The 26,766-nt window shown below is 40.1% G+C and overlaps 1 protein-coding gene across 1 annotated transcript; it reads right to left on the bottom strand.

Moving 5' to 3' along the window:
- Window positions 1-1,936: 1,936 nt before the first annotated feature.
- LOC139415763 (low affinity immunoglobulin gamma Fc region receptor II-like) lies at window positions 1,937-25,526 on the bottom strand. Its single transcript, XM_071163845.1, has 7 exons — window positions 25,488-25,526; window positions 23,795-23,839; window positions 13,805-14,080; window positions 12,884-13,126; window positions 3,423-3,563; window positions 3,208-3,249; window positions 1,937-2,571 (listed from the first exon to the last, which is right to left on the bottom strand). Exons 1-7 carry the CDS (start codon window positions 25,516-25,518, stop codon window positions 2,543-2,545), a joined length of 807 nt encoding a protein of 268 aa, XP_071019946.1. The 5' UTR covers window positions 25,519-25,526; the 3' UTR covers window positions 1,937-2,542.
- Window positions 25,527-26,766: the final 1,240 nt, after the last annotated feature.

The raw sequence follows: 26,766 nt of genomic DNA, 5'->3' as shown, positions 1-26,766 counted from the left end.
TATATATACTCCCTGGGGGCTGTAGATATTATATATATACTCCCTGGGGGCTGTAGATATTATATATATTCTCCCTGGGGGCTGTAGATATTATATATATACTCCCTGGGGGCTGTAGATATTATAGATATACTCCCTGGGGGCTGTAGATATTATATATATACTCCCTGGGGGCTGTAGATATTGTAGATATTCTCCCTGGGGGCTGTAGATTTTATATATATACTCCCTGGGGGCTGTAGATATTATATATATACTCCCTGGGGGCTGTAGATATTATAGATATACTCCCTGGGGCTGTAGATATTATAGATATACTCCCTGGGGGCTGTAGATATAATAGATATTCTCCCTGGGGGCTGTGGATATTATATATATACTCCCTGGGGGCTGTAGATATTATAGATATACTCCCTGGGGCTGTAGATATTATATATATTCTCCCTGGGGGCTGTAGATATTATAGATATACTCCCTGGGGGCTGTAGATATTATATATATACTCCCTGGGGGCTGTAGATATTATAGATATACTCCCTGGGGGCTGTAGATATTATATATATACTCCCTGGGGGCTGTAGATATTATATATATACTCCCTGGGGGCTGTATATATTATAGATATTCTCCCTGGGGGCTGTAGATATTATATATATACTCCCTGGGGGCTGTAGATATTATAGATATTCTCCCTGGGGGCTGTATATATTATAGATATTCTCCCTGGGGGCTGTATATATTATATATATACTCCCTGGGGGCTGTAGATATTATATATATACTCCCTGGGGGCTGTAGATATTATAGATATACTCCCTGGGGGCTGTAGATATTACATATATACTCCCTGGGGGCTGTAGATATTATATATATACTCCCTGGGGGCTGTAGATATTATAGATATACTCCCTGGGGGCTGTAGATATTATAGATATTCTCCCTGGGGGCTGTGGATATTATATATATACTCCCTGGGGGCTGTAGATATTATATATATACTCCCTGGGGGCTGTAGATATTATATATATACTCCCTGGGGGCTGTAGATATTATAGATATTCTCCCTGGGGGCTGTAGATATTATATATATACTCCCTGGGGGCTGTAGATATTATATATATACTCCCTGGGGGCTGTAGATATTATATATATACTCCCTGGGGGCTGTAGATATTATATATATACTCCCTGGGGGCTGTAGATATTATATATATACTCCCTGGGGGCTGTAGATATACTCCCTGGGGGCTGTAGATATTATATATATTCTCCCTGGGGGCTGTAGATATTATATATATTCTCCCTGGGGGCTGTAGATATTATAGATATTCTCCCTGGGGGCTGTAGATATTATATATATTCTCCCTGGGGGCTGTAGATATTATAGATATTCTCCCTGGGGGCTGTAGATATTATAGATATTCTCCCTGGGGGCTGTAGATATTATATATATACTCCCTGGGGGCTGTAGATATTATAGATATACTCCCTGGGGGCTGTAGATATTATATATATACTCCCTGGGGGCTGTGGATACTGTAGATATACTCCCTGGGGGCTGTAGATATTATATATATACTCCCTGGGGGCTGTAGATATACTCCCTGGGGGCTGTAGGGGAACCTGGAATGGAGCATTTAGCAGATACTCAAGGCCCTGGGGGCTGTAGGGGAAACCTGGAATGGAGCATTTAGAAGATACTCAAGGCCCTGGGGGCTGTAGGGGAAACCTGGAATGGAGCATTTAGAAGATACTCAAGGCTCTGGGGGCTGTAGGGGAAACCTGGAATGGAGCATTTAGAAGATACTCAAGGCCCTGGGGGCTGTAGGGGGAACCTGGAATGGAGTATGTAGAAGATACTCAAGGGAAGTGAATGAAATTAAAAATGAAGTGGTTGTGATGTCATTCAGAACAGATTAAAAAACAGGCTACATGATTGAGGAAAATCATTTATTTATTTATATATGCTACAAAGACAAAAGCAATATCTTTCCTCGATGATTAATTGAAAAATAATGGTTTTGCACAAAACAACCACAATAAAACAAAAGGCCTACTTTAGTTTCATGTTTAAATAAAATAAAATTATGCTGCACTATTCTAGAGACCAAAATAGGAAAATAAAGTAAATAATTGTAATAATTGAATTCTCCTCTCCTGTATGTTTTCCAACTCTGTAACATGTAACGGTATAACATTATACTGAACCTGTAACAATAATGCCTGAACCACAGTTGATCTGTATAGACATGATAAGTTAAGGCATTTACAATGTATCAACCATAATGCTATACAGTATATGACCAGTATATGACTGATGTTAAAGGACAGCTGCTGGATGAATAATACAACACACATTATATTAAAACACATTCCAATCAGAATAATACATGTATCAGTTAATAGATCACATTTGATCAAATGCCACTATTGTTCCAGCAGGTGGAGCTACAATGTAACAACATACAGCATTGTGACTCACAGTTCTATATTAGAATTCCATGAGTTCCATTCTGATGGTTGTTATGGTGATCAGGTGATCTCAGCCTCTCTTTTCTTCAACACAATCACCTGTTCAACACAGAAGTAGTTCATCAGTGTGGCCATGTATTTACTTATCCAATACAGAACCACTAAGAAATGTAAATCATATCAGATGATTTACGAGTCAATACTGTGCTACTTAGAATCCTATCAAATTACTTCCAATGGGGCTCCTGCTTATGTCCAGTTCTCCCTTATCAATACCAGGGTTATTTACTAATTATCAATAACAGGGCAATTTACTAATTATCAATACCAGGGCTATTTACTATGTACCAAATACCAGGGCTATTTCCCCCTTATGTCCAGCTCTCCCATATCAATTCCAGTGCTATTTACTCCTTATCAATACCAGGGCTATTTACTCATTTTCAATACCCAGGCTATATACTCTTTATCAATACCAGGGCTATTTACTCCTAAATGCATGAATTCATATCAGTTCCATTACATATTATGGTAGAGAATCCTTCCTATTTTCTACTTCTACTAAGAGGTAACATAATATAGTACACACTGTGTTCAGAATACCATATTGTGGTAGTTGACTCTAAACCATCCTACTTTCTACTTCTACTAAGAGGTAACATAATATAGTACACACTGTGTTCAGAATACCATATTGTGCCCCTGCAGCTGTTGTGTTGTAAGGTAGAAACTCACCTAACTGGTCTTGGTGGGTATTCCTGGGTATCCTGGTTTCACCTAAACAGACAGTTATCAACACTTTACAACATGGTTCAATCAGAGATACAGTTATCAACACTTTACAACATGACTCTCTCAGTATTGTCAGTCCTTTCTGATTTTGAGTCATTGTGAATTACAGCAGGTATTCTGTTGGAATGAGTCGATCCTGAATAAACTCAGGTTCTCACCCGGAGTCCTGCTCCTGCAGCCTTTCACCATCAGTATGATGGTCACCAGCAGGTAGGGAGACCCCACCAGTAGACTACACAGCAGCCTGGGTAGAGACATGGACAACACTGGGACTGCTGGAGATGGAATGGGAGCTGGAACTGCAGTTGGAGATTGAATTATGTTGGGCATGGAAATAAAATAACAAAATGAAAATATACACACACACACACTCACACTCACACACATACAGTTGAAGTCGGAAGTTTACATACACCTTAGCCAAATACATTTAAATTCAGTTTTTCACAATTCCTGCCATTTAATCTTAGTAAAAATTCCCTGTCTTCGGTCAGTTAGTATCACCACTTTATTTTAAGAATATGAAATGTCAGAATAATAGTAGAGAGTGATTTATTTCAGCTTTTAGTTCTTTCATCACATCACCAGTGGGTCAGAAGTTTACATACACTCAATTAGTATTTGGTAGCATTGCCTTTACATTTTTTTTTTTTACTTGGGTCAAACTTTTTTGAAGCTTGCCACAATAATCAATCAATCAATCAATCAAACACATGTATTTATATAGCCCTTCTTACATCAGCTGATGTCACAAAGTGCTGTACAGAAACCCAGCCTAAAACCCCAAACAGCAAGAAATGCAAATGTAAAAGCACGTGATCATCAAGCCACCAAGTGACCCAGCCCCGAAGCTAGCCCTGAGCCAGGCGCATCTCCCGGCTAGCAATACCTCTTTCTCCATCTGGCCCTGCCCCTTCGTCGACAGGGCGCCCCGCCGTACCACCACGACTGGTCCGCAGATGTAATTCCATCAGCTGTGCCTTCAACCGGCCTTTGCCAGACGACGGAGCAGACGCTTCTACCTACCCCGGATTACTAACTTTAAATGCTGTGTCTCCCGCGTGCAACTGTAGCAACGCCTACCCCGCGGCTTCCCTGCTCCATCTATTGCTGTTCACTGGACCCAATGATCACTTGGCTACATAGCTGATGCCTGCTGGACTGTTCATTTGTCACAGTACTCCACTTTGTTTATTATGTTTATCTGTCGGCCTCGAACTCAGGCCCTGTGTGTAGTTAACCGACCCCCTGCCCATTCTTCGCCATTTTACCTGTTGTTGTCTTAGCTGATTAGCTGTTGTTGAGAGCATCAGCTCTCCCAATCAACACCTGTGATTGCTTTATGCCTTGTATACTGTTGTTTAGGATAGTTATCATTGTATTAGTTTACAGTGGAGCCCCTAGTCCCACTCTACATGCATCAGATTCCTCCTTTGTACCACCTCCCACACATGCGGTGACCTCACCCAGTATAACCAGCACATCCAGAGATGCAACCTCTCTTATCATCACTCAGGGCCTGGGCTTACCTCAACTGTACCCGCACCCCACCATACCCCTGTCTGCACATTATGCACTGAATCTATTCTACAATGCCCAGAAATCTGCTCCTTTTATTCTTTGTCCCCAACGCACTCAACGACCAGTCTTGATAGTCTTTAGCCGTACCCTCATCCTACTCCTCCTCTGTTCCTCGGGTAAAGTGGAGGTTAAGCCAGGTCCTGCGTGTCCCCAGGCACTCTCATTTGTTGTCTTCTGTAATTGAAAAAGCCTTGGTTTCATCCATGTCAACATCAGAAGCCTCCTCCCTAAGTTTGCTTTACTCACTGCTTTAGCACACTCCGCCAACCCTGATGTCCTTGCCGTGTCTGAATCCTGGCTTAGGAAGGCCACCAAAAATTCTGAAATTTCCATACCCAACTACAACATTTCAACATAATCGGAAATGTCAATAACCATTTCTCTATGGCTGCCCATGCTTTCCTCCTGGCTACCCCAACTCCAGCCAACAGCTCTGCCCCCCCCCCCCCCCCCACCCCCCGCAGCTACTTGCCAAAGCCTCCCCAGCTTTTCCTTCACCCAAATCCAGATAGCAGATGTTCTGAAAGAGCTGCAAATCCTGTACCTGTACAAATCAGCTGGGCTAGACAGTCTGGACCCTCTCTTTCTAAAACTATCCACCGCAATTGTTGCAGCCCCTATTACCAGCCTGTTCAACCTCTCTTTCATATCGCCCAAGTTCCCTAAATATTGAAAAGCTGCCGTGGTCCTCCCCCTTTTCAAAGGGGGTGACTGTGGGAGCTAATGTAATATAAATAGGTCCAGTTGCTATGCTGAAGTAGCAAGGACATAAGTACATTGGCCAGAGGAAGAGAAGGTGACACCCAGTACATTTGCAATTTCTGAATAGGGTAACATGTCAAAGATTACATTAAGATAACCGAACATGAGAACATTAGCCAATGCCAAAAGTACATTTATGAAAGCTCGTCATATAATCTATGACATAAATGGGTCCCGCCTCCATATGACATAAAGGGGTCCCGCCACCATTATAATCTATGACATAAATGGGTCCCGCCTCCATTATAATCTATGACATAAAGGGGTCCCGCCACCATTATAATCTATGACATAAAGGGGTGCCGCCACCATTATAATCTATGACATAAAAGGGTCCCGCCACCATTATAATCTATGACATAAAGAGGTCCCGCCACCATTATAAATCTATGACATAAAGGGGTCCCGCCTCCATTATAATCTATGACATAAAGAGGTCCCGCCACCATTATAATCTATGACATAAAGGGGTCCCACCACCATTATAATCTATGACATAAAGGGGTCCCGCCACCATTATAATCTATGACATAAAGAGGTCCCGCCACCATTATAATCTATGACATAAAGGGGTCCCGCCACCATTATAATCTATGACATAAAGGGGTCCCGCCACCATTATAATCTATGACATAAAGGGGTCCCGCCACCATTATAATCTATGACATAAAGGGGTCCCGCCACCATTATAATCTATGACATAAATGGGTCCCGACTCCATTATAATCTATGACATAAAGAGGTCCCGCCACCATTATAATCTATGACATAAATGGGTCCCGCCTCCATTATAATCTATGACATAAAGAGGTCCCGCCACCATTATAATCTATGACATAAAGGGGTCCCGCCACCATTATAATCTATGACATAAAGGGGTCCCACCACCATTATAATCTATGACATAAAGAGATCCCGCCACCATTATAATCTATGACATAAAGGGGTCCCGCCACCATTATAATCTATGACATAAAGGGGTCCCGCCACCATTATAATCTATGACATAAAGGGGTCCCGCCACCATTATAATCTATAACATAAAGGGGTCCCACCACCATTATAATCTATGACATAAATGGGTCCCGCCTCCATTATAATCTATGACATAAAGAGGTCCCGCCACCATTATAATCTATGACATAAAGGGGTCCCGCCACCATTATAATCTATGACATAAAGGGGTCCCGCCACCATTATAATCTATGACATAACGGGGTCCCGCCACCATTATAATCTATGACATAAAGGGGTCCGCCACCATTATAATCTATGACATAAAGGGGTCCCGCCACCATTATAATCTATGACATGAAGGGGTCCCGCCACCATTATAATCTATGACATAAAGGGGTCCCGCCTCCATTATAATCTATGACATAAATGGGTCCCACCACCATTATAATCTATGACATAAATGGGTCCCGCCTCCATTATAATCTATGACATAAAGAGGTCCCGCCTCCATTATAATCTATGACATAAAGGGGTCCCGCCACCATTATAATCTGACATAAAGGGGTCCCGCCACCATTATAATCTGACATAAAGGGGTCCCGCCACCATTAACAAACCGAGCTATTTCGCCTACAAAAATTATATTTTGGGAAAAAATGAACTTTGGCTATCTACCTGGGAGTCTCGTGAGTGAAAACATCCGAAGTTCATCAAAGGTAAACGATTTAATTTGATTGCTTTTCTGATTTCCGTGACAAGGTTGCCTGCTGCTAGCAAGGCATAATGCTATGCTAGGATATCGATAAACTTACACAAATGCTTGTCTAGCGTTGGCTGTAAAGCATATTTTGAAAATCTGAGATGACAGGGTGATTAACAAAAGGCTAATCTGTGTTCCAATATATTTCACTTGTGATGAATAGGAATATTTTTTGGGAAGATTTATGTCCGTTGCGTTATGCTAATTCGTGTCAGGCGATCATTACGCTCCCAGATCCGGGTTTGAGAGTCACAAGAATGAATTAACCTCCAAACAAGCTTCAATGCCATACAACACTCCTTCCGTGGCCTCCAACTGCTCTTAAACGCTAGTAAAATCAAATGCATGCTTTTCAACCGTTCACTGCCGGCACCCGCCTGCCTGACTAGCATCACTACCCTGGACGGTTCTGACCTAGAATATGTGGACAACTACAAATACCTAGTTGTCTGGCTAGACTGTAAACTCTCCTTCCAGACTCATATTAAACATCTCCAATCCAAAATCAAATCTAGAATTGTCTTTCTATTTCGCAACAAAGCCTCCTTCACTCACGTCGCAAAACTATCCTGAGTAAAACTGACTATCCTACCTATCCTACCGAGCTACAAAATAGCTTCCAATACGCTACTCAGCAAACTGGATGCAGTCTATCACAGGGCCATCCGTTTTATTACCAAAGCACCTTATACCACCCACCACTGCGACCTGTATGCTCTAGTCTGCTGGCCCTCGCTACATATTTGTCGGCAGACCCACTGGCTCCAGGCCATCTATAAATCTATGCTAGGTAAAGCTCTGCCTTATCTCACCTCACTGGTCACGATAACAACATCCACCCGTAGCACGCGCTCCAGCAGGTATCTCTCACTGGTTATCCCCGAAGCCAACACCTCCTTTGGCCGCCTTTCCTTCCAGTTCTCTGCTGCCAGTGACTGGAACGAATTGCAAAAATCACTGAAGCTGGAGACCTATATTTCCCTCACTAATTTTAAACATCAGCTGTCTGAGCAGCTAATCGATCGCTGCAGCTGTACATAGTCCATCTGTAAATAGCCCACCCAATCTACCTACCTCATCCCCATATTGTTTTTATTTACTTTTATGCTCTTTTGCACACCAGTATCTCTACTTGCATATCATCATCTACTCATTTATCACTCCAGTGTTAATCTGCTATATTGTAATTACTTCGCTATTATGGCCTATTTATTGCCTTACCTCCTCACGCCATTTACACACTCTGTATATAGACGTTCTTTTTTCTATCGTGTTATTGACTGTACGCTTGTTTATTCCATATGTAACTCTGTGTTGTTGTTTGTGTCACACTGCTTTGCTTTATCTTGGCCAGGTCGCAGTTGTAAATGAGAACTTGTTCTCAACTAGCCTACCTGGTTAAATAAAGGTGAATTAAAATAAAATAAAATAAATCTCTACCGCTCCTGCTGTCTCTAGAGAGATGAAAACAGCAGGTCTGGGACATGTAGCATGTCCGATGAACAGTTCAGGGTTCCTTAGGCACAGGCAGAACAGTTGAAACAGGAGCAGCAGCACAGCCAGGCGGACTAGGGCGCAGCAAGGAGTCATCAGGCCAGGTAGTCCTGAGGCATGGTCCTAGGGCTCAGGTCCTCCGAGAGAGAGAAAGAAAGAAAAAAAGAGAAAGTGAGAAAGAAAGAAAGAAAGAGAGAAAGAGAGAAAAAGAGAGATAATTAGAGTATACTTAAATTCAAACTGGACACCGGATAAGAAAGGAGAAATACTCCAGATAAATTGGGTGAATCTAGGCCACTTCCTCCTGACAGAGCTTGTGTAACAGAAGCAAGTTTGTAGGCCTCCTTGCTCGCACACGCTTTTTCAGTTCTGCCCATAAATGTTCTATAGGATTGAGGTCAGGGCTTTGTGATGGCCACTCCAATACCTAGACTTTGTTGTCCTTAAGTCATTTTGCCACAACTTTGGAAGTATGCTTGGGGTCATTGTCCATTTGGAAGACCCATTTGCGACCAAGCTTTAACTTCCTGACTGATATGTTGAGATGATGCTTCAATATATCCATTTTGTGAAGTGCACCAGGCCCTACTGCAGCAAAGCACCCCTACGACATGAACCTACCACCCCTTGTGCGTCCCTTGTGATGTTGTTCTTCGGCTTGCAAGCCTCCCCCTTCCCTCCAAGCATAACGATGGTCATTATTTATGTTTCATCAAACCAGGGGACATTTCTCCAAAAGGTACGATCTTTGTCCACATGTGCAGTTGCAAACTGTAGTCTGGCTTTTTTATGGGTTTTTTGATCAGTGGCTTCTTCCTTGCTGAGCGGCCTTTCAGGTTATGTTGATATAGGACTCGTTTTACTGTGGATATAGATACTTTTATACCTGTTTCCTCCAGCATCTTCACAAGGTCCTTTGCTGTTGTTTTGGGATTGATTTTCATTTTTCGCACCAAAGTACATTCATCTCTAGGAGACAGAACGCGTCTCCTTCCTGAGTTGTATGACGGCTGCGTGATCCCATTGTGTTTAAACTTGCACACTATTGTTTGTACAGATGAACCTGGTACCTTCAGGCGTTTGGAAATTGCTCCCAAGGATGAACTGGACTTTTGGAGTTCTACAACTTCTTTCTGAGGTCTTAAATAATTAATTTTTGAGCCACTGAGTTTGAAGGTAGGCCTTGAAATACATTTTCACGGCTGTCGAAAGAGGAAGACCAAGGTGCAGTACATATGACCATTGAGGAAGTTTAAAACTAATGATTGAAGGGAGTACACTGGAATTATCATTATTATTAGGGTGGGAAAAAGGGCTGCCTAAGTATGGTTCCCAATCAGAGACAACGATAGTCAGCTGTCCCTGATTGAGAACCACACCTGGCCAAAACAAAGAAATAGAAAACATAGAAAATGGAACATAGAATGCCCACCCAAATCACACCCTGACCAAACCAAAATGGAGACATATAAAGCTCTCTAAGGTCAGGGCGTGACATACATCCACCTCCAATTGACTCAAATGATCGCAATTCGCCTATCAGAAAGCACAGTCTTAGTGTATGTAAACTTAGTGTATGTAAACTTCTTACCCACTGGAATTGTGATATAGTGAATTATAAGTGAAACAATATTTCCGTAAACAGTTGTTGGAAAAATTACTGGTGTCATGCACAAAGTAGATGTCCTAACCGACTTGCCAAAACTGTAGTTTGTTAAGAACATATTTGTTGAGTGGTTGAAAAACGAGTTTCAATGACTCCAACCTAAGTCTATGTAAACTTCCGACTATGTTCTGTACATGAACACAGATTTAGTATTCTGTTTGTGAATGTAAATGTTCAGTATATTTCCATGGTTAGTTCTTCTGTTCCTAATGTAAATGTTCAGTATATTTCCATGGTTAGTTACAGCAAATACAGTGTTAGACATGTTACTACCAAGCCAGTACATATTTAAGCAATAGGTGTTTTACAGTATACAGTGCCTTGCGAAAGTATTCGGCCCCCTTGAACTTTGTGACCTTTTGCCACATTTCAGGCTTCAAACATAAAGATATAAAACTGTATTTTTTTGTGAAGAATCAACTACAAGTGGGACACAATCATGAAGTGGAACGACATTTATTGGATATTTCAAACTTTTTTAACAAATCAAAAACTGAGAAATTGGGCGTGCAAAATTATTCAGCCCCCTTAAGTTAATACTTTGTAGCGCCACCTTTTGCTGCGATTACAGCTGTAAGTCGCTTGGGGTATGTCTCTATCAGTTTTTCACATCGAGAGACTGACATTTTTTCCCATTCCTCCTTGCAAAACAGCTCGAGCTCAGTGAGGTTGGATGGAGAGCATTTGTGAACAGCAGTTTTCAGTTCTTTCCACAGATTCTCGATTGGATTCAGGTCTGGACTTTGACTTGGCCATTCTAACACCTGGATATGTTTATTTTTGAACCATTCCATTGTAGATTTTGCTTTATGTTTTGATGCTGCCACCACCATGTTTGACAGTGGGGATGGTGTGTTCAGGCTGATGAGCTGTGTTGCTTTTACGCCAAACATAATGTTTTGCATTGTTGCCAAAAAGTTCAATTTTGGTTTCATCTGACCAGAGCACCTTCTTCCACATGTTTGGTGTGTCTCCCAGGTGGCTTGTGGCAAACTTTAAACAACACTTTTTATGGATATCTTTAAGAAATGGCTTTCTTTTTTTTTTTTGATTGTTGTCCTATGGACAGAGTCTCCCACCTCAGCTGTAGATCTCTGCAGTTCATCCAGAGTGATCATGGGCCTCTTGGCTGCATCTCTGATCAGTCTTCTCCTTGTATGAGCTGAAAGTTTAGAGGGACGGCAGGTCTTGGTAGATTTGCAGTGGTCTGATACTCCTTCCATTTCAATATTATCGCTTGCACAGTGCTCCTTGGGATGTTTAAAGCTTGGGAAATCTTTTTGTATCCAAATCCGGCTTTAAACTTCTTCACAACAGTATCTCGGACCTGCCTGGTGTGTTCCTTGTTCTTCATGATACTCTCTGCGCTTTTAACGGACCTCTGAGACTATTACAGTGCAGGTGCATTTATACGGAGACTTGATTACACACAGGTGGATTGTATTTATCATCATTAGTCATTTAGGTCAACATTGGATCATTCAGAGATCCTCACTGAACTTCTGGAGAGAGTTTGCTGCACTGAAAGTAAAGGGGCTGAATAATTCTGCACGCCCAATTTTTCAGTTTTTGATTTGTTAAAAAAGTTTGAAATATCCAATAAATGTCGTTCCACTTCATGATTGTGTCCCACTTGTTGTTGATTCTTCACAAAAAAAAACAGTTTTATATCTTTATGTTTGAAGCCTGAAATGTGGCAAAAGGTCGCAAAGTTCAAGGGGGCCAAATACTTTCGCAAGGCACTGTATGGCCAATGTACCAACATACTGATCTTATGCATCGCCACAAACCACTGAGGTGCTTTATTATAAACTGGTTACCAACCAGTAAAAATACATGCTTTACCGTGTACCGTGTGATACAACGGCTTCCAAGCCAATCAGCATTGAGGGCTGGAACCACCCAGTTTATAGGTTTTAGCAACACTTAACAGTGTAAAGAAGAACCACCCTGTTTATAATGCAGGCTTCAGCACCTCTTAACAGTGTAAAGAAGAACCACCCAGTTTATAATGCAGGTTTCAGCACCTCTTAACAGTGTAAAGAAGAACCACCCAGTTTATAATGCAGGTTTCAGCACCTCTTAACAGTGTAAAGAAGAACCACCCAGTTTATAATGCAGGTTTCAGCACCTCTTAACAGTGTAAAGAAGAACCACCCAGTTTATAATTCAGGTTTCAGCACCTCTTAACAGTGTAAAGAAGAACCACCCAGTTTATAATGCAGGTTTCAGCACCTCTTAACAGTGTAAAGAAGAACCACCCAGTTTATAATGCAGGTTTCAGCACCTCTTAACAGTGTAAAGAAGAACCACCCAGTTCATAATGCAGGTTTCAGCACCTCTTAACAGTGTAAAGAAGAACCAGAAGATCTGAATGTCAAGGTTTCTCATATTCTAACCTGTCACTGTCATCCAGCTCTCTGGTGATTCTCCTTCAGAGTTGTTACACTTGTAGAGTCCTTCATCTGACTCGGATACTGCAGGGATGGTCATCTCTCCTGTAGTCTCAGTCCTGATGAGGGATCCATTTTTGTAGAAATCAGCTGTGAGGTTAGAGAGAGTTCCCTGATATCTGCAGCTCAAAGTCACAGAATCTCTCTCAGTCACAGGAAGGGCAGGGCTCTCCAGGATCACAGCTCCATCTGTATATAATATATAAACAGGTCTCTCCAGGATCACAGCACCAGCTGTATGTAATATATAAACATCATATATAAACAGGTCTCTCCAGGATCACAGCTCCAGCTGTATATAATATATAAACAGGTCTCTCCAGGATCACAGCTCCAGCTGTATATAATATATAAACATTATATATAAACAGGTCTCTCCAGGATCACAGCTCCAGCTGTATATAATATATAAACATCATATATAACCAGGTCTCTCCAGGATCACAGCTCCAGCTGTATATAATATATAAACATCATATATAAACAGGGCTCTCCAGGATCACAGCTCCAGCTGTATATAATATATAAACAGGTCTCTCCAGGATCACAGCTCCAGCTGTATATAATATATAAACAGGTCTCGCCAGGATCACAGCTCCAGCTGTATATAATATATAAACAGGTCTCTCCAGGATCACAGCTCCAGCTGTATATAATATATAAACATCATAAATAAACAGGTCTCTCCAGGATCACAGCTCCAGCTGTATATAATATATAAACATCATAAATAAACAGGTATCTCCAGGATCACAGCTCCAGCTGTATATAATATATAAACATCATATATAAACATAACATCAGCTATCTGAAACCAAATGAACCACTAAACACAATAATGTTAGTAGATGGTGTTTGTGGACATACCATGTACTGTGATGTTGACAGCATTGCTGTGTTCTCCAGACCCAGACTCACACCAGTACACTCCACTGTCTGATGGTATTAGCAATACGATGCATGAAGACCCTTGTTGTTTTCCCCAGTCAATATTACACTCTGAAACATTCCCTCTCTCTGCGTTCCTCATCACTCTCCATCCAGCAGAGTTCCCCTGATCCTCACAGCTCAGAGAGAAAGACTCATATTTAAAGAACTGAGATCTGTCAGGACTGACACTCAGATAGGCAGGAAGAGAGATATCTGAGAAAGAGAGCAAGAGAGAGGGATAGAGAGCGAGGAGGAGATCGAGAGGAGGGAGAGAGAGAGAGATAAGGTCATGAGAAGATGAGATTCGGACTCTTTCGGCATAAAAATAAATGTTTTGTCACACCCGATATACCATGGCTTCCAGCCAATCAGCATTCAGGGCTGGAACCACCCAATTTATAATGCAGGTTTCAGCACCACTTAACCTCTTAGAACTATTCCTCCGGGCTCCGGGAGAATTGTCATAAGCAACCGCTGTATAGCAGAGCGCAAGGGTCAAAACATATTACTAGAAAATATTCATATTCATGAAATCACAAGTGAAATATAGCGAAACACAGCTTAGCCTTTTGTTAATCACCCTGTCGTCTCAGATTTTGAAATTATGCTTTACGGCGAAAGCAATACAAGCGTTTGTGTACGTTTATCGATAGCCTAGCATCGCATTCTTTCCACTTAGCATCAGGAAGCTTGGTCACGAAAATCAGAAAAGCAATTAAATTAATCGTTTACCTTTGATGATCTTCAGATGTTTTCACTCACGAGACTCCCAGTTAGACAGCAAATGTTCCTTTTGTTCCATAAATATATTTTTTATATCCAAATACCTCTGTTAGTTTGATGCGTTATGCCCAGGAATCCACCGGAAATAGCGGTCACGACAACGCAGAAAAAAATTACAAATTATATCCATAATATCGACAGAAACATGGCAAACGTTTTTTATAATCAATCCTCAAGGTGTTTTTCAAATATCTTTTTGATAATATATCAACCGGGACAGTTGGCTTTTCAGTAGGACCGGGAGGAAAAATGGCTACCTCTCTCTTTTGCGCAAGAATCACTCTGAGAGCCATCAGCTGACCACTTACGCAATGTGGTTGTTTACGCTCATTCTTCAACATAAAGGCCTGAAACTACGTCTAAAGGCCGTAGACACCTTAGGGAAGCCGTAGAAAAAGGAGTCTGGTTGATATCCCTTTCAATGGTCAATAGGGATGCATAGTAACACATGGGTTTCAAAATAAGAGTCACTTCCTGATTGGATTTTTCTCAGGCTTTCGCCTGCAATATCAGTTCTGTTATATTCACAGACAATATTTTTACAGTTTTGGAAACTTTATAGTGTTTTCTATCCCAAGCTGTCAATTTTATGCATATTCTAGCATCTGGTCCTGAGAAATAGGCTGTTTATTTTGGGAATGTTATTTTTCATAAAATAAAAATAGTGCCCCCTAGCTTCAAGAGGTTAAAAGTGTTTTCCTTTCCTACTTAAATAAGCCCCTTTCAAAAAATATAGAACTAGGAACAGATATAGCCCTTCGTTCACCCCAGACTTGAATGCCCTTGACCAGCACAAAAACATCCTGTGGCGTTCTGCATTAGCATCGAATAGGCCCCGCAATATGTAACCTTTCAGGGAACTCAGGAACCAATATACTCAGTCAGATAGGAAAGCTAAGGTTAGCTTTTTCAAACAGAACTTTTAAAGCCTATAACTCTGTTGTGGCAGAATCAGAATTCTTTAGGTAACATTGATTGATGTTTTTATCAATTTTCATAAGTATGCTTATGTGGGAAAGAGCCCCAGAGAGGGGAGAGGTCAGGCTTGTCTTCTTATGGGAATGTGTCTGTAACTATTACATGTCTCCTCTGAGGTTGCCCTTAACTTGATCTAGTATATGACCTAAGAGGCTCACTGTCTCGGTGAGCTTGTCCAGGAGGAGGTGTATTTGAGATGGGAGTATCTAGAATTGACAATTGATATATGCCATTGTATGAGGTAATGTTTTGGTCCTAAGTGATACCAAGAACGAGATAAGAACTTCGTTTAGGAGACCAAACTGAAAGATAATTTATAGCTAATGCTGTCTGGCTATGGGATACTCCTCTCTCAAGTAAAGTCTTCCTTTGTACTGTTCCTAAGATCTGTTATTCGTCATGTGAGTTGAGATGGTTGTGTCTTGGCTATAAATGATACTAAGAACTATTTTTAAGCACTCTCAGAGAATTCATTTATAGACACTGAATTGATCTGCGAGTCACAAGGCTATGGTGAAGCTCATATAATTAAAGATGGACTTTATGATAACTCTGACTTGTGTGTGGTTTGCTCTCTCATGATTTGGTAATACAGGAAATTTCCTCAACAACTCATATTAATACATTGAATGTCTCCTTTACTACTATAGACTATAACTCCTATTAATACATTGATTGTCTCCTTTACTACTATAGACTATAACTCCTATTAATACATTGAATGTCTCCTTTACTACGATAGACTATAACTCAAATTAATACATTTGTCATGCCGTTGCCCTCTTTGGGTATAGCAAGGCCCAGCCCCCTCTCCCTGCCTCCCCCTTGCCTCCTTCAACTAGGCTGCTGTGGTCAGAGAGAGGTTGTAAATTCCTGAGAAGACCCTGCCACATGGCCACATAGTATGAGAGGCAGAGTAAATGTTCAATTACACTAAGGAATTTCTTCCACCTCACAGAAGTTGAGGTACGAACAAATTTCATGTTCCGGAGAAAGTATAAAAGATCGGTGAAAAATCCAGCTACGAACTGATCCGTTTGTTACAACTTGTGGAAGATCATGGGAGACGGTGTGGCCACATTACCATAACGCTGTTTATATAATAGCCTCAGATATGAGGTTTACATCTACTTGTTGTATAATATGAATGAGTGAGTATGATACTGTTTGTAAAATTGTGTAATATGATTTTGGGCTGTTTAATGAATGAAAATATAAATTCCCTTTTGATTTGTACTAAATCAGAGGACCGCCCCTGAGCCCAGTTAGGGTCAGGTGTCCTGGGACCGACCCTTTTCTGCAATTCCGAATAAAACCCAACTTTGAGAAATTATCACCAGACCATGTTTCTCTCAATCATGGGAGGACAAAGATTGTAGACCATTGTTGAATCTTTTAACCATTCCACGTGGTTAAAATCTTAGACTATCGATACCGACAGAATAAGAACAAGTCTTTGATGGTAATTATTAACGACAACCGCCGAAACATCCATTCTATAACAAATGAATGTCACTCTGAACTATCCCCTCTAACCAAGACAGAGAGAGAGAGAGAGGACAAAACTCTCCAACAGAAACAAACTTATCAACAGCAAATGAGACGACACACTGAGAGTAAATATATATATTGAATGCAATTGTTCCCGAATGAGTGAGCGTTCATGTGCAAAGGATTAGCATTTCAAATTTTATAGTTATTAACTCTGTAGTGACTTCTTAGTCGACCCCCACTTCCCCTTTTGTCTAACAAGCCGCCATGCCGGTTTAGCCCACTAGGGCACATCCCCCTATCATTTCTTGTAACCATATTTACCTTGTTTGTGTGTTTATGCATTTCTGTGAAATACTTAGTTAGTAATAAATAAATTATTTAAGACAATTGCTCTATGGATGACTCAAAATGAAGACTGGGTTCATGCAGATAACCAAACAATTTACGATGTTTGGAATGAGACTAACGTGAGGTAAAGTAAATAATTCATTAATTTGAAGACTAATTGATCAGATATAAAATATCTGAAAGGTTATATTGGGAAATTATAACTTTGTAATCTGAATACTTTCCTTGGTGCCCCCTATTTCCTAGTTAATTACAGTTACACGATTAATTACTTTGATCACGTTATACTAATTACAGAGAATCTTTGATAAAACTATGTCTTCAATTTAATGACATGACACATTGAACGTCTCCTGTACTACTATAGACTATAACTCATATTAATACATTGAATGTCTCCTTTACTACTATAGACTATAACTCATATTAATACATAGAATGTCTCCTTTACTACTATAGTCTATAACTCATATTAATACACTGAATGTCTCCTCAACTACTATAGACTATAGATCATATTAATACATTGAATGTCTCCTTTACTACTATAGTCTATAACTCATATTAATACACTGAATGTCTCCTCAACTACTATAGACTATAGATCATATTAATACATTGAATGTCTCCTTTACTACTATAGTCTATAACTCATATTAATACACTGAATGTCTCCTCAACTACTATAGACTATAGATCATATTAATACATTGAATGTCTCCTTTACTACTGTAGTCTATAACTCATATTAATACACTGAATGTCTCCTCAACTACTATAGACTATAGATCATATTAATACATTGAATGTCTCCTTTACTACTGTAGTCTATAACTCATATTAATACACTGAATGTCTCCTCAACTACTATAGACTATAGATCATATTAATACATTGAATGTCTCCTTTACTACTGTAGTCTATAACTCATATTAATACACTGAATGTCTCCTTAACTACTATAGACTATAGATCATATTAATACACTGAATGTCTCCTTTACTACTGTAGTCTATAACTCATATTAATACACTGAATGTCTCCTTTACTACTATAGACTATAGATCATATTAATACTTTGATTTACTCTTTTACTATTATAGTATATGGATCATATTTATACATTGAAAAACGACTTGTCTACTATAACTCATAATAACACATTGAATGCCTCCTTTAGTACTATAACTCCTACTAATACATAGAATGTCTCCTTTACTACTATAGTCTATAACTCATATAAATACATAGAATGTCTCCTTAACTACTATAGTCTATATCTCACATTAATACATAGAATGTCTCCTTAACTACTATAGTCTATATCTCACATTAATACATAGAATGTCTCCTTTACTACTATAGTCTACAACTCATATTAATACATTGAATGTCTCCTTAACTACTATAGTCTATATCTCACATTAATACATAGAATGTCTCCTTAACTACTATAGTCTATATCTCACATTAATACATAGAATGTCTCCTTTACTACTATAGACTATATCTCATATTAATACATAGAATGTCTCCTTAACTACTATAGACTATAACTCATATTAATACACTGAATGTCTCCTTAACTACTATAGTCTATATCTCAAATGAATACACCGAATGTCTCCTTAACTACTATAGTCTATATCTCAAATTAATACATTGAATGTCTCCTTAACTACTATAGCTCATATAAATACGTTGAATGTATCCGTTACTAGTATAGTCTATTACTCATATTAATACATTGAATGTTGACTTTACTACAACAGTGTGTATGACAAGGACAAAACAAATGGAAAATGAAAAGCGGATCGACGATGGCTAGAAGGCCAGTGACGTCGACCGCCGCCCGAACAAGGAGAGGGACCGAATTCGGTGGAAGTCGTGACAATTTGCTATTGTAAAAGTTAGCAACACCTCCGCAGTGGCAGGATGCGCCCTGGATATGGTCACTAGTGTAACCAGGAGGTGAGGCCTCATTTAACACAGTCAATTCATCAGGCTTAAGCCATGTTTCAGTCAGGCCAATCACATCAAGATTATGATCAGTGATTAGTTCATTGACTGTAACTGCCTTGGAAGTGAGGGATCTAACATTAAGTAGCCCTATTTTGAGATGTGAGATGTCACAATCTCTTTCAATAATGACAGGAATGGAGGAGGTCTTTATTCCAGTGAGATTGCTAAGGCGAACAACGCCATGTTTAGTTTTGCCCAACCTAGATCGAGGCACAGACACGGTCTCAATGGGGATAGCTGAGCTGACTACACTGACTGTGCTAGTGGCAGACAGCCTGCTACCTGGACTGCACCCTATATATTTGTAGAGCTAGAGGAGTTAAAGCCCTGTCTATGTTCATAGATAAGATGAAACAATGACTGATCAATGACCCAAGACCAGCTCAGTTAATCCCTACCAGTGTGACAATGTCATAATGCTGCATCAAATGTACATTATCCTAGGAGCGTTGGCAGACACATTGTAAGTAACTTAAATGATGTCCCCTTAATAATATCTCTGAATGTTGATCCTACAGCTTACAGTTGGCTCCTCTCCACTGTAACTATTCCCCAGGTCGTTGCTATAAAATGAGAATGTATTCACAGTCAACTTACCTGGTAAAATAACTGTAAAATAAAAAATAAAAAATAAAATGGTATGCATTAATCATGAGCCAATGAACCAGACATACACTGAGCCCCAGTAGGAAGACCACTTTTTTGCAGCTCCAATATAAACAACATGAGTAAGTCTAATTCTGATAAGCTTCCCAGTAAAGCAGTAAAAACAATTAAGCAACCCAGAAAATAATGGATTGACTTAGATAGTACATTTGATGATATAGTGGTAGCAATACATCGTTATAACATCTACAGAAAAGACAGAAATGCCAACGGGGACGGTTTTGTTGTTCATATTCAGAACCACATTCCTGTAAAGTTTAGAGAAGATCTAATGTTAAATACTGTTGAAGTAATATGGCTACAGGTTCATCTTTCTCACCTAAAGCCCATTCTGGTGGGAAGCTGCTATAGACCATCAAGCGTTAACAGTCAGTATCGATAACATGTGGGAAATGCTTGAAATGTTTTTCACATCAACAGAGAAGTATTGTCACGACTCCCACCGAAGGTGGCTCCCCAGCCTGTTCGGGCGGCGCTCGGCGGTTGTCGTCGCCGGTCACCCATTTTTCCTTTTCTGTTTGTTTGGTCTTATTGGTTGCACCTGTCTCTTATTTTGTTTATTGATTCATGTCTATTTAAGCCTGTTAGGCCCGCCTATTTTTGTGCGGGATTGTTTTCTGTTAGTCAGAGTGTACGTGTTTGTGTTCCTGTCCGTTTGTGTCCTGTGTTGGGTCGGACAATTTTTTTGTATATTTATCGGCAATTGTTTTGGGGCGTTTGGGATTCCAAATTAAGTCGGCTTCCCCAGTATCCTCTGCTTGCTGCAATTGACTCTGCACCCACCACTCTAGGCAAGTTCATTTTCTGGGTGATTTAAATATTGACTGGCTCTCATCAAGCTGCCCACTCAAGAAAAAACTTCAAACTTTAACCAGCGCCTGCAACCTGGTACATCCAACCTTCCAGGGAAAACTGCACGGGAATTAAATCATCAACATCTATTGCTGCAGAAATGTGCTTTATTAAAGCAGTATCCAGATCCACAGGAGGTATTCATCACAATATAGTGGCCATATATAGGAAAAGCAAAGTTCCAAAGGCTGGGCCTAATATAGTGTATAAGAGGTCATACAAGAGGTTATGTAATGATTCATATGTTGACGATGTAAAGAATATTTGCTGGTCTGTGGTGTGCAATGAGGATCAACCAGACGCTGCACTTGGCGCATTTATGAAATTGCTTATTCCAGCTACTAATAAGCTTGCACCCATTAAGAAAATGACTGTAAAAACTGTTAAATGCCCTTGGATTGATGAGGAATTGAAAAATGATATGGTTGAGAGGGATGAGACAAAAGGTATGACAAATAAATCTGGCAGCCCAACTGATTGGCAAACATACTGCAAATTAAGAAATCATGTGACTAATATAAACAAAAATAAATTATAAAATAATTATACTAAAAAGCTTTGGAGCACCTTAAATACATTTTTGGGAAAAAGGCAAACTCAGCTCTATCATTCATTGAATCATTCATCACAAAACCAACTGATATTGCCAACTTCTTCACTTTTTTCAGCTACATTTAATCATGGTTCAATCAGAGATACAGTTATCAACACTTTAAACATGGTTCAATCAGAGATACAGTTATCAACACTCTAAACATGGTTCAATCAGAGACACAGTTATCAACACTTTACAACATGGTTCAATCAGAGATACAGTTATCAACACTTTAAACATGGTTCAATCAGAGCTACAGTTATCAACACTTTACAACGTGGTTAAATCAGAGATACAGTTATCAACACTTTACAACATGGTTCAATCAGAGATACAGTTATCAACACTCTACAACATGGTTTAATCAGAGATAGAGTTATCAACACTTTAAACATGGTTCAATCAGAGATACAGTTATCAACACTTTAAACATGGTTCAATCAGAGATACAGTTATCAACACTTCACAACATGGTTCAATCAGACCTACAGTTATCAACATGGTTCAATCAGACCTACAGTTATCAACATGGTTCAATCAGAGCTACAGTTATCAACACTAAACATGGTTCAATCAGAGCTACAGTTATCAACAATTTACAACATGGTTCAATCAGAGATACAGTTATCAGCACTTTACAACATGGTTCAATCAGAAATACAGTTGTCAACACTTTATAACATGGTTCAATCAGAGCTACAGTTATCAACACTTTAAACATGGTTCAATCAGAGCTACAGTTATCAACACTTTACAACATGGTTCAATCAGAGGTACAGTTATCAACACATTACAACATGGTTCAATCAGAGATACAGTTATCAACACTTTACAACATGGTTCAATCAGAAATACAGTTATCAACACTTTATAACATGGTTCAATCAGAGCTACAGTTATCAACACTTTACAACATGGTTCAATCAGAGGTACAGTTATCAACACATTACAACATGGTTCAATCAGAGATACAGTTATCAACACTTTACAACATGGTTCAATCAGAAATACAGTTATCAACACTTTATAACATGGTTCAATCAGAGATACAGTTATCAACACATTACAACATGGTTCAATCAGAGATACAGTTATCAACACTTTAAACATTGTTCAATCAGAGATACAGTTATCAACACTTTACAACATGGTTCAATCAGAGATACAGTTATCAACACTTTAAACATGGTTCAATCAGAGATACAGTTATCAACACTTTACAACATGGTTCAATCAGAGATACAGTTATCAACATGGTTCAATCAGAGCTACAGTTATCAACACTCTACAACATGGTTCAATCAGAGCTTCTTAGGGCTAGTGGGACAACTTCCGGTGAAACTGGAGCAATTGAAGTAAATAATCGTAAAATTGATGGATTTTAAACATTTAGGTACATATATTGTCTTGTATCAGTTTAAATATTCTTCTTCATCTATCTCTGATTTACAGTAGCTATTACAGCAAAAGCATGCCATGCGATTGTTTGAGGACGGCGCCCCACGTCAAAATATTTTTCCATAAATTTTCATAAATTCACAAATAGCGATTAAATATTCACTTACTTTTTGAAAATCTTCCTCTGACTTGTCATCTAACGGGTCCCAGCTATAACATGTAGTGTCGTTTTGTTAGATAAAATCCTTCTTTATATCCCAAAAAGTCTGTTTAGTTGGCGCAATCGATTTGAGTAATCCACTGATCAACATGCAGAGAAATGAATCCGAAAACCCCTAAACTTTGTTTCAACAAGTCAAAATACATTTCTATACACTCCTCAGATACCCTAAAATGTAATCAAACTATCTTATGGAAAGAAGTATGTTCAATAGGAAACCGATTTTAGCAGGTGCGTTCTGTCTTCATGGTACGAATTTCCAAGACTGAGTCCCTGTGCTAAAACTTAGATTTCTTCTTAGTTTTTGAAGTTGCAGTCAGCCTATTACCAAACCTTAGTAAACTTCTGGAAAAAAATAGTGGTCGACCAGATACAATGCTATTGTACAGTAAGCAAATTGACAACAGTCTTATAGGGAAGGGCACTCAACAAGCACAGTACTTACACCAATAATTGATGATTGGCTGAGAGAGAGAAATATAGAGAAATGTTACTATTATAGAAAAGGTGATGAATATAGAGAAATGTTACTATTATAGAACAGGTGATGAATATAGAGAAATGTACTCACCTCCACCTTGTCCGAGGCTACAGTATACCAGAGTACTCAACAGCACTGAAACACACAGAGAGAACTATCACTATGGTACATGATGTAAACACTGAAACACACAGAGAGAACTATCACTATGGTACATGATGTAAACACTGAAACACACAGAGAGAACTATCACTATGGTACATGATGGAAACACTGAGCTGCACCACAGATATTAATTTACTTAATAGTCTATTAACACATTCTTGTGTGAATCTTATTAACATACTGCAAAAATTCCCATCAAAATCCGTCAATTTAAGAGATCTGTGTTTTTGCATCGTCTGTGTTGCAATCCACAGCATCAGACTATGTTGGACTTCCACATCTGTGTGGAATGGCACTCTACAACTCCCACAAGTCTCGTGGAAAGGGGAGACTCAGTTACAGACTAATATGACCCAACTATCCCAACTATGGAAAGGGGAGACTCTCAGCTACAAACTAATATGACCCCCTATGGAAAGAGGAGACTCTCAGATACAAACTAATATGACCCCACTATGGAAAGAGGAGACTCAGATACAAACTAATATGACCCCACTATGGAAAGAGGAGACTCAGTTACAAACTAATATGACCCCACTATGGAAAGAGGAGACTCTCAGCTACAAACTAATATGACCTCACTATGGACCCCGACCGGGCTGAGACAAGACTACCATCCCATTACCCCCCCCCCCCCCCCCTGTTGACCTGGCTGAGACAAGACTACAGTTCCATTATCCCCCCCCCCCCCCCTGGTGACCTGGCTGAGGCAAGACTACAGTCCCATTATCCCCCCCCCTGCTGACCTGGCTGAGGCAAGACTACAGTCCCATTATCCCCCCCCCCCCCCCCCCCTGTTGACCTGGCTGAGACAAGACTACAGTCCCATTACCGCGCCCCTGTTGACCTGGCTGAGACAAGACTAGAGTCTCATTGCCCCCCCCTGCTGACCTGGCTGAGACAAGACTACAGGCTCATTGCCCCCCCCCCCCCCCCTGCTGACCTGGCTGAGACAAGACTAGAGTCTCATTGCCCCCCCCTGCTGACCTGGCTGAGACAAGACTACAGTCTCATTGCCCCCCCTGCTGACCTGGCTGAGACAAGACTACAGTCCCATTACCCCCCCCCCCGCCCCCCCCTGCTGACTTGGCTGAGACAAGACTACAGTCTCATTGCCCCCCCCTGCTGACCTGGCTGAGACAAGACTATAAACTATATAGATATTAAACTATATAGATATTAAACTATATAGATATTAAACTATATAGATATTAAAATATACAGATATTAAACCATACAGATATTAAACTATATAGATATTAAACTATACAGATATTAAACTATATAGATATTAAACTATATAGATATTAAACTATATAGATATTAAACTATATAGATATTCAACTATATAGATATTAGATATTAAACTATATAGATATTCAACTATATAGATTTTAAACTGAGATAATAGATAATAGATAATAATAGATAATCGTAAGATGTTCCATCTCACCTGCCGAAACACACACACAACACACAACACACACACACACACACACACACACACACACACACACACACACACACACACACACACACACACACACACACACACACACACACACACACACACACACACACACACACACACACACACACAGGGAGGGAGAGTACTTACAGAGCTGCCAGCAGAGCAGTGTGAGTTTCATCCTGTCTTGATGCTGAGTGAGACTGTGATCTCCAGTTACAGACTTATAGACCCTCCTCCTCCTTCATGTTCTGACCACACACAAAAGTCCCTGCTGACGACGCGGTGAAACAGAGGAAGAGACAGTCAAGTATTTAGTCTATACTTCCTCTACCACTGTATATTTCTATAGATCTGAGAGTATTGACTAGGTGATGAAACAGAGAGAGTAGATTATCTTGTCTATACTTCCTCTACCACTGTATATTTCTATAGATCTGAGAGTATTGACTAGGTGATGAAACAGAGAGAGTAGATTATCTTGTCTATACTTCCTCTACCACTGTATAGTTATTCATTGTCACTCCTCCCACCATCAATGGAACTAGGGTAATATCCATTAAAGCCAACCATTCCCATGTGCTCAACTGTGTTATTCTGAGAGGATTGACCTCTAACCCCTACTATCAGCCAATAATGTATATCGAAGAAGATTGACCTCTAACCCCTACTATGAGTTACTACTGAGAGGATTGAGGATTAATGCATCCTGATGTCTTTGCTTGCTGGTTCAGTAGGGGCCCCCAGAGACAACTGCAGGTCTTGACTGGTGGTCTAGCAGTCAGCAACCATCTTCTGGTAGACAGACCGCTCACTCTGAACAAGTGCTTGCTTTCTTTTTGATGGGAGACATTAGACCATTCTCCTTGTATGACTGGTGAGGAGAGTCAGGTGTGTTCTACAGGTCTTTCTGATGGGAGACATTAGACCATTCTCCTTGTATGACTGGTGGAGGAGAGTCAGGTGTGTTCTACAGGTCTTTCTGATGGGAGACATTAGACCATTCTCCTTGTATGACTGGTGGAGGAGAGTCAGGTGTGTTCTACAGGTCTTTCTGATGGGAGGCATGAGACCATTCTCCTTGTATGACTGGTGGAGGAGAGTCAGGTGTGTTCTACAGGTCTTTCTGATGGAAGACATTAGACCATTCTCCTTGTATGACTGGTGAGGAGAGTCAGGTGTGTTCTACAGGTCTTTCTGATGGGAGACATTAGACCATTCTCCTTGTATGACTGGTGGAGGAGAGTCAGGTGTGTTCTACAGGTCTTTCTGATGGGAGACATTAGACCATTCTCCTTGTATGACTGGTGGAGGAGAGTCAGGTGTGTTCTACAGGTCTTTCTGATGGGAGGCATGAGACCATTCTCCTTGTATGACTGGTGGAGGAGAGTCAGGTGTGTTCTACAGGTCTTTCTGATGGGAGGCACAT

Source organism: Oncorhynchus clarkii, chromosome 9 (genome assembly GCF_045791955.1).
Source record: "Oncorhynchus clarkii lewisi isolate Uvic-CL-2024 chromosome 9, UVic_Ocla_1.0, whole genome shotgun sequence".
In the NCBI taxonomy this organism is placed as follows: domain Eukaryota; kingdom Metazoa; phylum Chordata; class Actinopteri; order Salmoniformes; family Salmonidae; genus Oncorhynchus; species Oncorhynchus clarkii.
This window is presented reverse-complemented; position numbering and strand designations above follow the sequence as displayed.